The following is a 13,155-nucleotide window of genomic DNA, read 5'->3' as shown; positions in this document are numbered from 1 at the left end:
CATTCTGGATAAACTGTCTGCATCTATGTTCTGTCTACACGGGCGGTACTTTACAGTAAAACGGAAATCGGCAAGTTCTGCAACACATCTGCACCCTGTTGCATTCCATTTATCAGTTGACAGTAAATAAGTAAGCGGGTTATTGTCACTATACACTGTAAAGAAGGGCGCATAGTACAAGTAATCACCAAACTTGCATGTGATTGCACATTTAAGCACTAAGAATTCTAACTTGCCTGAGTGTAAGTTCTAGATTTTCTCGGCTGTGGTGAGTGTTCTTGATCCATAAGCTACCACACGGATTTTGCCATTTTGCCTTTGATACAAGACAGCGCCTAATCCCTGGCTAGAGGCATCTGTATGTAGGATAAATGGTTGTGAGAAGACAGGAAAACCTAAAACAGGAGGCTGTACTAAACAGTCAATCAGGAGCTCTAACACTGACTGGGTGTGAATCTCACTTTCAGTAGTACAACCGTAACACTGGGACCTGACTGTCTCTATGGTCACACCATGTCCCGTTGGAGTGACCCCTGCTAGTTTAAAGTACTACCCCTGGCTTGTCTTGCTGGCCTCTGTGCTTTACAGCCTGCCCTAAAATGCTCACCACTTCCACATGTAAAACAGTGCTGACAGAACTCTTCCCCTGTGTGAAAGCAAGAGTAACACCTGGGTGGTGGGCGTGACATATGGTACCGCTGAGGGGCAAAGCTCTGCTGGAATTTGGCGCCCCCCCCTCGCTGTTCCCGGGCCTGGGGAAGGGTGATACATCTGAAGAGCTGCTTGGGGGCGCTGGGAGTAGAAGGTCCTGGCAGATGGCTCCACTTGGCACGGTGGGTGTTGCTCCCGGTGTGGTATAAGGTTTTGACACCGTGGTGAAGTGACCCTGGGGTCAACATACCATATAGTATTTTGACCCTTGGATCAAAATACTATCTCACACCGGTACAGCAAGGGCTGCTCCTGGTACGGTGGGCGTGGCGTGAAGGTCTGCGCTGGGTAATGGTTCTCAGGCCCCCCTCGGATGGGTGCTGCAGCTGTAGACTTGTGCATGGTCTCTATGATCTGATCACCTCAGCTCTCAAGTCCTTTAAAAGCACCATCTCAGAGCGCATCTCCTTAATCTCAGACAGGAGCTCTGGTGGCATAACAGCAGTGCTTTGTTTTTGGACCATCTTCTTCTCGGCAGGGGCTGGTGTGTCACTGGGCTGAATTGTGTTAACTGTAGTTGCTCGCTGAGGAACAGCACGTTTCTTCTCGTCTTGCCGTTCTTTTTCATGTGCACATGCTATTTTCACTTTCTCTGACAACACTTGATCAGATGTGGTTGCCTGGAGGAGATAGGGCTGCATGTCACTCTTGATATTATCATTCTGCAACCCAGTCAGGATAGTGTACATGAATAAACTTTGAACCAAGGCTTGGATCATATTTCAGACTCAACGCAGCTTCCTGGGATGCAAAGAGAATCTTCTGCCTAAGGTCCATGGCTCTCAAAAGGAAGTTTTGTGGCGTCTCCTTACTGCTTTGCACTTCAGAGGAGAGCTGCTTGTACAGTTCAGTGGCCCCTCTCTCTCGATAGTGACACCTCAAGATCCTTCGCAGAGCAGGGAGTGTGAGATCACCTTTACCTTCAAGGTAGCTCCTCAACTGCAATCCTGGTGTGATGGCACGAATCACTGCACCAATGATCTCATCTTCTTGGTAGCTTTTAATGAGTCCACTTTCAATCTGCCTGACCAAACTAGAAAATATGAACTTGTCTCTTTGTCCGGGTTCACCTATTTGGCCTGGGTTGTAGGGTCATTTTTTTAGTTATCATCTGCTGCGTAGCTTCCTCTATTCCTTTAAGTCTAATCCGTAGATCATTCAGCTCTTTCTGAAGATCTTCAGTCCAGGACCTGACTCTCCCTCCCTCTCGCTAACCCTCTCTCTCTCTCTAACCCTCTCTCTCTCTCTAACCCTCTCTCTCTCTCTCTCTCTCTAACCCTCTCTCTCTCTCTAACCCTCTCTCTCTCTCCCTCTCGCTAACCCTCTCTCTCTCTCTAACCCTCTCTCTCTCTAACCCTCTCTCTCTCTCTCTCTCTCTCTAACCCTCTCTCTCTCCCTCTCGCTAACCCTCTCTCTCTCTCTAACCCTCTCTCTCTACCTCTTTCTCTTGATTCAATACTAGGGGGATATTCCATCAAAGTCGCTCCTCCTCCTCCTCCTCGCTGTATGTTTTAGAAGTGGGATTGTGTTCATTATGTTGAATTTGAAGTGTCTAGGGGAGAAAAGAGCACAGGTGAAATTCAGCTGAACACGACACAAATCTGATATCAGCACTTCCATTCTTTCATCCAGTTCTATCAGTGTGTTTACATCAAGTCCACTGGAATAGAATTTTATACACAGGGTTAAATACTGTGGACTGGTTTACACAACTTTAAACAGGACTAAACCAGGTCTAAACCAGGACTAAACCAGGATTAAACCAGGACTAAACCAGGTCTAAACCAGGACTAAACCAGGACTAAACCAGGTCTAAACCAGGATTAAACCAGGACTAAACCAGGTCTAAACCAGGTCTAAACCAGGATTAAACCAGGACTAAACCAGGTCTAAACCAGGACTAAACCAGGACTAAACCAGGTCTAAACCAGGACTAAACCAGGACTAAACCAGGACTAAACCAGGTCTGAACCAAGTCTAAACCAGGACTAAATCAGGTCTAAACCAGGACTAAACCAGGACTAAACCAGGTCTGAACCAAGTCTAAACCAGGACTAAATCAGGTCTAAACCAGGACTAAACCAGGACTAAACCAGGTCTAAACCAGGACTAAACCAGGACTTAACCAGGACTAAATCAGGTCTAAACCAGGACTAAACCAGGACTAAACCAGGTCTGAACCAAGTCTAAACCAGGACTAAACCAGGTCTGAACCAAGTCTAAACCAGGACTAAATCAGGACTAAACCAGGACTAAACCAGGACTGAACCAAGTCTAAACCAGGACTAAATCAGGACTAAACCAGGACTAAACCAGGTCTGAACCAAGTCTAAACCAGGACTAAACCAGGTCTGAACCAAGTCTAAACCAGGACTAAACCAGGTCTAAACCAGGACTAAACCTAAACCAGGACTAAACCAGGTCTGAACCAAGTCTAAACCAGGTCTAAACCAGGTCTAAACCAGATCTAAACCCCCTTACTGGTGGAAATGGGCTTCCATAATTTAGGCCTTTATTGTCCATTAGAATTAAAAATTCCTGGGAAAGATTGCGATATGTGTTTTGGTTAGTATTTAGGTAATTTTTCCTCTGATGAGCTGAACAATTTGGGAAGAATTTTTTATCTTATTTTTATTTTTTGACCACATTTACAGTTGTGACTAGATTTGTGATTTATGTTTTAATAAAAGGGTTCTGTTCAGAGTTCACATTTTAAACAAGAGAACTGACAAAAAAAGATGAAAATTAGGGTTGGGTGATATATCAGTTCCAGTACTGGTATTGGCCGATACCGATATATGTATAACTATATTACAAAACAGACATATAGTAATATAAATCCAGAAATCAACTTTATATACAAGAGGCTGTGAGGAAAACAGTGCAAAGATGATTTGATGATTGACAGAATAGAGGAGCCAAATATTGTAATGTAATAGTAATGCTTTTTAAAAATAATGTTACTCAAGTAGAAGTACAAAGTAGTTGTAGGAATTAAAGTAAGAGTGAAAAAGTATTTTTGACAAGCACTACTGGACTAAGAGTACAGAACAAATCTGAACAATAGCACATAATATCTGATTTATCATTTGAATTGAACTGAATTTGGAATACAAAACATAAGATGAAGAACATGATGTGATATTTTCAAAGGACAGACACAGAAATGAGAAAACCTAAAGCACATCTGAATGAGTGGTGTATATAAGCAGCTTTATGAATTTAAACCTGACAGATTCTCAGAAATCAGGTAAATCAGAAGTCAATGTGACAAATAATAATAAAAAAAACACTATTATTCTAGAGTAAAAAATTCTGCCAGTTATTATTTTGATTAATTCTCCAACACCAACACTTTTTCTGATTACAAATAAAGCTGTTTTCAGTTTACTTACTTGGTAAAATAAATAAACTCACATTTGAACAGTAAAGCAGCATTTGTAGCAGTTATAAAACAGACTTTAGAAAAATATTAACTTTCCATCCCCTAACTGAACACTTGCATCAAAGATCTTGTAGCTGTGAACAAAGCCAGACTGAAGTTAATTCCTGTTACTAATTATTATTTATAGGAGTGGGACATTAACGTGTTAATTGTGATTAATTAGGCAAGGCAAGTTTATTTGTACAGCATCATTCGTACACACAGTAATTCAAAGTACTTTACAAAATAAGAAATACATTAAAATCACAATACAAACAAATCAAAACATAAATAATCATCATAAAATTAAAAAGAGAAAAAACATTAAATGAGAGAGAAGAGTGCAGAATGAAAAATGAAAACCTTTCAGTCAGACGCAGTTAAAGGCAATGCAAATTTAGGAGTTTTAACAAGAAAGCTACAAATGTCCCTAGTTTGCACTAAAGTTCCCAAAAAATGATTAGGAACAGTAGATAATACTATTCAAACACCAGATACACAGTTCAGCAGTGAAAAACATGGAGTGTTTAGTTCCACTTTTATACAAAGAGTAGATCATTCTCTTTTTGGCTGCGGATAACACTGTGGTGCCACTCAATATTATTTACACAATTTTCACTTCTTCTATTCTAAAAACAGCTTATTTTCAAATTTTTGACACAGTTTCAAGGTCCTATATTATGCAAAATTGACTATCGCTATTGCTTTGTTTCTTTTACTATTGTGTTTTGTTTCATTCACACGTTTGAATAACCCTTTATTATTAGTCAGTCTGCATCTCCAAAGCTCAAAACACTCTGTTCCACCTTGTGATGTCATGTAGTGGTAGTTTTCAAGTTAACAGCTATTTGTAGCCTTAATTGAGCTGTTATAAATGGAGAGATTGCCACAAAAGCCTCCAGTATGTCCTTACACACTGAACTTTTGATTAATGGAAGACGGTTTAGAGAGGCTAGAACAACAGCTGTAGATTCACAGTTTAGTCATTCCAGGATGCAAATGCTTCAAATGTTTTCAGTCTGTGAAAACAACTCGGCCTAAATGTGCAGGGTTTGTGAGTCAAACATGTGTGAAAGAAGCAAAACACAACTCCAGGTCTGTTTGTGACGAGGAAACAGCATTATAACATAGGTACAAAATGAGCATAATATAGGTCCTTTAAAAGAGACAACAAACAATACACAACCAGTCCAAGAGGGCTATATACAGTCCAGTGTAATCCAGCTAATGTTGTGAGCCTGCTTCTGTGTGAGGATGTGCTCTTTTTGTTACCTGCTGTTTCACCATACAGACTCAACTCTTCAATCTGAAACCTAGACTTTCTAATTTACAATAGAGGACAGGATTCAAGTAGAGCCTCATCATTTTTGATAAGACACAAATCCACCACGTGAGCTGTTAAATCTGCAAAAGTGAACGATAAACACATTTAACTGATTTGGTAAAAAATAATCTGGCCTAAATTCAGATGACTGCAGAGATATAAAAAAAATAAATAAAATCAGGTCAAAACATAAAATTCTACCTTAAAATGTTGCGCCTCAATCTTAAACTAAATGAAATGAAAGCAAACGCAAATATATACAGATATTTGCAGTAATATACAAAATGGCATCTAAGAATCCTGCCGTCTTAAAGAGGGGGTATTTTACATCTATAGGGTATTAACTGCTAACGCACATGTTTAGATTTTCTGTTTTCATAGTTTTGTATCATCTTTTTGTATATCTATTGAGAATTAAACAGAATCTTAAAGGAAACTGTAAGGAGGGTTCGAATAGGGTCCAGGAGAGATCACTAAATTACTCAGACATGCATGGACGACAGGCATGTTTTTGATGAGGGAACAACTTGCTTTTGCGGAATACCCCCACTCTAAGCTTTTGAAAACTAAAATCAAATGAATGCAGCTAATATATGCAGATGTTTCGCAGTGACGTACAGAACAGTGTGTACAGAAATATAAAAACGTGGAGAAAATGGAGGTGCCTGCAGACAGCTCAGCCCCAAAGGTCTTCTGTGCGGCCGAACTTGTAGATCAGTGTACTGCGGAGACAGGTGAGAGGCAGGTGAGACACGACAGGTGAAGAGCAATCAGTCCAAACTAGTGTGGAGTATTAAAATCAAATATTAATCAATAATAAAACATAGTTTTAAAACTATACTGCTCAAAAATGAAATGAACTTTGAAAACACATCACATCTCAATGTGAAAAAAATCTGTTGGATATCTATACAAATATTGCCAGGTGCTTAGGAACAAGAGGATGCCACGCCTTGACATGGAAATGAAGAACAGGTGACACTAGAGCAGCAACATGAGACAAACCCTAAAACAGGACTGGTTTTACATGTGGAGGTCATTTCAAGTTTCTCCCTCTTGGTCTTTTTTGGCTTTTCCTCGAGTGCTGCTTTGGCTACAGTGATCATCACTACTGGGAGTATGAGGTCATTCCTGAACCCTACAGATGCACAGATTGTCCAACTTCTCCAGGATGGTACATCTGGACGTGCTGTTGCAAGAAGATTGAATGTGTCTCCAGCACAATCTCCAGAACATGGAGGAGATTTCAGGAGACAGACAGTTCCTCTAGAAGAGCTGGACAGAGCTGTAGAAGGTCCTCAACTCATCAGCAGGATCCACATCTGCTCCTTTGTGCAGGAGCAACAGTCTGAGCACTGCCCATGTCCTACAGAATGACCTCCAACAGGACACTGCTGTGAATGTCTCTGCCCAAACAATCACAAACACAATTCATGAGAGTGGTTTTAGGGGCCCACATCCTGTAGTGGACCCTGTGCTCACTGCCAAACACCGAGGAGCTCCTTTGGCATTTGCTGACCACACAAGAATTGGCAAGTCCTCCACTGGTGCCCTGTGTTTTTCACAGATGAGAGCGTGAAAGAGTCTAGAGAAGATAAGAAGAACACTCTGCTGCCTGCACCATGGTTCAGCATGAGTGGTTTGGTGGTGAGTCAGTGATGTTCTGAGGAGGCAGATCCATGGGGGGACTGACTGCCATTAGGTATTGTGCTGAAATCCCTGAACCCAATGTCAGACTCAACACTGTTGCCTGCCACATCACTATTTCACTTTGATTTTCAGGGTGTCTATAAAATGTCTACAAAGCCCTCTGTAGGCTGAACATTTTATTTCCAAAAAAAGAGGTGGCATCCTTTTGTTCCTAACACATTGCCCTGTCCATATTTGTATAGATATCAAACTTGTTTTCTTCACATTGAGATGTGATGCGTTTTCAACGTGTTCCTTTAATTTTTTAAGCAGTGTCCATTTTTTTTTATGTCTTTAGAATGATCTGGACTCTGAAGCTGTATCAGAACAAGCAGAAGAGCACATAGACTAGAATACACCCATGGACACTATGAACCTACTGGACCTCTGAGGATTACACACATGGGAACAGAAAAGAAAGTGCCACCATTTAATGTGGAAAATCACATGCTATTGTCTAAATATTGTAATCTGTACTCAGTATCCTTAGTATCGAGTTAGTATCATGACAACACTTGCTGACATATTTTATGCTGGAACAGGAGCAGGATATAGTTACATGTTCTCTGTATTTGATGGAAATCAAATTGTGCTTCACACAATCTGTAAAACTGGGCACTGCCTGTGCTTTAAACACACATGCATAGTACAGATTTACTGTAAAAGTACATGGTTCGCATGACAGCTGTCATTAGTTTTACCATGATGGCAAAAATCTGCACTTGTGTATAAACTCATCCTGGTGAATAATTAGGATGCTCTGAATGCATGAGGTAAGTGAGGAAGAACTCTGGACTACTGCAAACTGTTTCAAATGAACTATTTGAGTATTTCATGTTTTAAGACAGTCAAAATCAGGAACAGAGACTTTAAAGACTTGTTTCAAGTAGATTTCTCTTAGTCACTTTGCACTTTGTATCTGATAGAAGTCTTCTTTTTCCCTGATACCTCTAGCTCTTCTCACCTGAAGAAGATGAAGGCGTTCTGAAAAAACACAGCCAGTCCTGGAGCCACCTCCTTCTCTGAGAACAGAGCACAGATGTGAGGGCGACATACACATGGCTTCATAGCTTCACTTTAAGGAGCTTACTTGGAACAACATAAGCCCCAAACAGGATCCAGATGGAGGCGATGAGGGAGCCGAACATCATCATGAAGCCCAGGAACAGCCACAGGCGCGCCCCTGTCAGAGGGAGGAGCAGGGTCAGCACCTGTCTGTTAACATGGTTCTGTCTTTATGGATAAAAGGACATAACCCACTATCCATCACGTTCCAAACAGGAAGCCCGGATTCCGGCTCCTACTGACCCTGACTCCCAGTGACTTACATTGGAATATAGTCATCCCTCCCTCTGTAACAGCCTCATCATTTTGGTCTTAAAATAAAAAAAATTAAAAAAAATTATATGGAGCCTGGCTTCAAATCCATTCCTGTAAGCGCTAGCATTGCATATTTGGAAATCCAAGCTTGTGTATCATAGCAACCAAAGAGCCAATCAGGTGCAAGTCCATTAAAGGTAACGCCTGCACCACTGCGTTAACAGGGAGAGGACGCTTAGCAACATTGTCAATCAAACCTGTTGCTAAGGCTAGCAGGAGTGACCTCAGGAAAGAGGGTAGCTCATTAGTCTGTTATTAATGTTTATATCCTGATTTAGGGCCAAAATAGTGAAATAAAAACTCCAGGATCATGTAGGGCAGGTTCAGACCAACAGTTTAAGGTGAAAATGAGGAGCCTGACAGCAGCAGGTACAGAGAGAGGGGCCACACTTTTAAATTCAGAGTGAGTTGGAGCCAAAGTCAGTGGAGCTGAAGCATGTCCACGCTCACTCCTGTTTGGAACGCAGTGGCTAGCACGTAAGATACTGTATGTCCACCTATATACAGTCTCTGTCTGATGTACAGAGCTGTGAGGGTCCAGTAAAGATGAGTGAGGAGGTACTGACCGGTGCGTCCCAGGCAGCCCTCTCCATAAGTGTCCCCTCGCACCTGCCCGTTGGACACAGCGTTGATCCTGCCACAGCACAGAGCTCACGGTTAGACCCACCCTCATCTAACACACAAGAGTTTAAAGTGCATCCCAGAGATTTTGTGTTTCATTGTTTTTCTAATTCTGACTGGGTTTGGTGGGATACAGCCTGTCAATATTTATCATAGTTTTACAGCAATTAAGTGATGGGAAAAGTTGAAAGAAAAGTACAAAAATACAGGAAGTAGCACTGAGTTGTAAAACAGAATCCCTCTGCCTTTGTCATCAACAAATGTAAAGACCATTACACACAATAAAGGACTTTTACTTTAATCAAACTAAATCAAAGTGTTGTCATCTGTTTGTATTAAACAGGGTCCAGGACCAAGCGCGAGTGTGTGCGTGTGCATGCGTGTGAGTGTGTGCATGCGTGCGTGTGCATGTGTGAGTTATTGTCCAGTACATGACAGATGGAACAATCATTTTCATGGGTCAGTATTTGTGTTCGTTTTCTTGTACTTGTGGAACATCTGTGGTCATTTATTTTTTTGTGCAATCTATGATTTGAGCTGAAGAAGTATGAACTCAGTTCACACAGCTCATATTTTTAATAATATTGAACATTTAGAAAACTTTTTCTGTGAATAATTCTGCTTTATAGTTCGAAAGAACTCACATGAAGAAGGCGATGGTGGAGAAGACGCCACACGTGTGGAAGGCGTGGTTCATCTGCTCCTGATTCGGGTACGTGACCGCTGCGTCAATCATGATCCACCAACCACTGAAGAACTGAGGACACAGAGCAGGGTTTAACCAAGACCGGACCAGGACCAGATCAGTGTTCTAAATCAGTCCTAAACCAAGACTAAACCAGGAATAACCTGGTCTAAACCAGGATTTAACTGTGTCTAAACCAAGATTAAAATTGGGATAAACCAGGACTTAACTCGGATTTAACAGAGTCAAAACCAGGACTAAATCCGGTGTAAACCTGGACTACACTGGGTCTAAACCAGAACTTAACCCAGATTTAACAGGGTCTAAACCAGGATTAAACCTGTCGTAAACAAGGTGTAAACCCGGTCTAAACCCTTACCAAGACCCCTGCTCCGATGGAGGCCACAGTGTTCCTCCTCTCGCCCCAGTCCATGCACTCGCACTCAGGCCAGCGGAAGTGATCCAGGAAGCCTGCCATCGCAGGGACCTCTGCTCAGCCTCACGTCTCCTGAACACACGGACACACTGACTGTGAGATGCAAGGGACAAGAATGTGGAACCTTTGGCTTCTTTTGTTTTCAGTGTTATTTCTACACTACACCTGCCACAATGTAAATGCAGAATATCTATGTATTGTATTTGTTTTTTTCTAATAATTTAAATAAAATCAATCTTTAAAAAAAAAAAAAAAAAAAAAAAAAAAAGGGGCAGCAGCCAGGTTACACACTCACAAAGTTACATAGTCACATAGTTTTGTTGTTTGAAATACTTTAAATTTAGTTGTTGTTTTTCTTCTTTTTTTTTTTTTTTACCTCACAGTTACTCCACACTTAATACAATTTCTTTTTCTTCACCAACACTTTAGTTTTCTAGACTTCTAGACCAAAGTCAATATTTGAAATTAGGGCATTTAGGGCGATTATGACAATTTGGGAAAAATATTAAATAGTGATTAGATTTGAGATTTATGTTTTAATAATGCTTCTCTTCAAAGTTCACATTTTAAGCACGTCCAGAAAAATGTACAAAAATACTTCAATATAAACTGACAAACTAATACAATACAAATAACAATCCCATTTCAGAACACGTTTGTACAGAACTAAACTTACACGGTTAGACGTTTTTATGCAGAATAAGAGATTTTTCCCCCCAAATGTATGTAGCCACACACTGTCTAAACAACCAGGATTAAACATGATCTAACCCAGGATTAAACATGATCTAAACTATGTCTAAACTGGGACTAAACACGATCTAAAACAGGACTAAAAATGGTCTATACCAGATCTGAACAGGATCTAAACTGGTAATAAACAGGGTCTAAACCGGGACGAAACAGGGTCTAAACCGCGACTAAAGAGGGTCTAAACCAGGACTGAACCAGGGCTAAACAGGGTCTAAAACAGGGTCTAAACCGGGACTAAACCGGGACTAAACAGGGTCTAAACCGGGACTAAAAAGGTCTAAACTGGAACTAAACAGGATCTAAACTGGGACTAACCAGGGTCTAATCCGGGACTAAACTAGAACTAAACAGGATCTAAACCAGGATTAAACAGGGTCTAAACCAGGACTAAACTATGTCTAAACTGGGACTGTACCAAGACTAACCAGGCCTGAACAGGGTCTAAACAGGATCTAAATTGGGACTAAACTGGGACTAAACAGGGTCTAGTCCGGGACTGAACAGAGTCTAAATCAGGACTAAACTATGTCTAAACCAGGACCGAACAGGGTCTAAAATGGGACTAAACATGGTCTAAAACAGGATTAAAAATGGTCTAATCCAGGATTGAACAGGGTGTAAATCAGGATTAAACAGGGTCTAAACCAGGACTGAACTGGGACTTGGCTGAGTTGTTACCAATAATGGATGTGCCAGTAAACTAATCTCTTAATAATATCTTCACCTTGATAGAAGATTAACATTTAAATCGAAACCAAAACGGGAACAAGTTATTTCCTAAGAACTACATTATTAAAACTGCTTTTCATATTCACAATTCATATCTTAACATCTTAGGTTTGCTTTGTGTTCATCCTAAATATTTAAGCTCTTGATTCAGTCTGGTACAATGAGTCCAGGAAGAAGCTAACAGGCTAACGGCTAACAGGCTAACACGCGCTGTCCACATGAGCTTTAGATCTGCGGCTCTGACCCGAGGCTCGGACCCGAGGCTCGGACCCGGATCAGACACAGGACGGTACGTACGCCGGCTCTGGGCTCACACACACGCTCCGGTCCGTCTATGGCTCACACTCTTGGCTCAGATTCGGTCCAGATCTGGCTCGGTTTGTTTCGGTTTCCATTAAGCGCGTCTCTTTGTGAGGACACAGCGCCATCTGCAGGACGCACGCCGCATAAACGCACAGATAATCGCATTTCCCCTCTACGCCGATGATAAACAGTGTTGGGAAGGTGACTTTTAAAATGTATTCCCCTACAGATTACAGATTACATACCCCAAAATGTAGTTTGTAACGTAATCCATTAAATTACTTAAAGTGAGTAATGTAATCTGAATACTTTGGATTACTTGATTTTCTGTAGAGAAGCAAATACTCGGATATCTTCCCATAAGAAGTTTTGTCTGCTAAAAAAAAAATAAAAAGCCCAAAGCGGCATGATTTAGTCCTGTTAAATCCTGTTTTAGTCCTGTTTTAGACCTGGTTTAGATCTGGTTTAGACCTGGTTTAGATCTAGTTTAGACCTAGTTTTAGCCCTAGTTTAGATCTAGTTTAGACCTGGTTTAGTCCTGGTTCAGACCTGGTTTTAGCCCTGGTATAGTTCTGGTTTAGACCTGGTTTTAGCCCTGGTTTAGCCCTGGTTTAGTCCTGGTTTAGTCCTGATTTAGACCTGGTTTAGTCCTGGTTTAGACCTGGTTTAGTCCTGATTTAGTCCTGGTTTAGACCTGGTTTAGTCTTGGTTTAGATCTAGTTTAGACCTGGTTTAGACCTGGTTTAGTCCTGGTTTAGTCCTGGTTTAGTGTCCGGCAATGAGTGAAATTACCAAAAAATAAATAAAAAAATAAATAAATTTATTTTAAGAATGTAACTGTAATCCAATTACCACTCATTGAAACAGTAAGTGTAACTGAATACAGTTACTCATAATTTGTACTCTGATTACATGTAATCTGTTACTCCCCAACACTAATGATACAGTTATTTATCCATCCAAATCTAATATTACTGATATTCAAGACTCAATTCAGCATGATTTTAATATTGTTCAATTATGGCTACAGTCTAACAAAATATACTGCTTAATACATCGAAATCATATTTTATGTTGTTCCAGAAACGAATCCATCCTTT

General features: G+C 40.8%; 1 protein-coding gene across 1 annotated transcript; it reads right to left on the bottom strand.

Annotated features, from left to right (window-relative positions):
- Positions 1–4,311: 4,311 nt before the first annotated feature.
- Positions 4,312–12,187, bottom strand: LOC110164052 (transmembrane protein 50B). Its single transcript, XM_020929066.2, has 7 exons — positions 12,050–12,187; positions 10,214–10,342; positions 9,794–9,906; positions 9,095–9,162; positions 8,239–8,331; positions 8,113–8,170; positions 4,312–6,181 (listed from the first exon to the last, which is right to left on the bottom strand). The coding sequence occupies exons 2-7, from the start codon at positions 10,310–10,312 to the stop codon at positions 6,136–6,138; spliced, it is 477 nt and encodes a 158-aa protein (XP_020784725.1). The 5' UTR covers positions 10,313–10,342; positions 12,050–12,187; the 3' UTR covers positions 4,312–6,135.
- Positions 12,188–13,155: the final 968 nt, after the last annotated feature.

This window comes from Boleophthalmus pectinirostris, unplaced genomic scaffold (assembly GCF_026225935.1).
Source record: "Boleophthalmus pectinirostris isolate CB_2022bp ecotype Guang Dong unplaced genomic scaffold, ASM2622593v1 HiC_scaffold_1, whole genome shotgun sequence".
NCBI lineage: Eukaryota > Metazoa > Chordata > Actinopteri > Gobiiformes > Gobiidae > Boleophthalmus > Boleophthalmus pectinirostris.
This window is presented reverse-complemented; position numbering and strand designations above follow the sequence as displayed.

What these genes read in the sequence shown, in the direction of transcription:
- LOC110164052 (XM_020929066.2), bottom strand. Translation starts at nt 10,312, where the DNA reads ATGGCAGGCTTCCTGGATCACTTCCGCTGGCCTGAGTGCGAGTGCATG. An exon ending in CCATCGGAGCAGGGGTCTTG is followed by an intron (nt 9,907 to 10,213) that starts GTAAGGGTTTAG and finishes CTGTGTCCTCAG; the next exon opens with TTCTTCAGTGGTTGGTGGAT. An exon ending in TGGGGCTTATGTTGTTCCAA is followed by an intron (nt 8,171 to 8,238) that starts GTAAGCTCCTTA and finishes CTCTGTTCTCAG; the next exon opens with AGAAGGAGGTGGCTCCAGGA.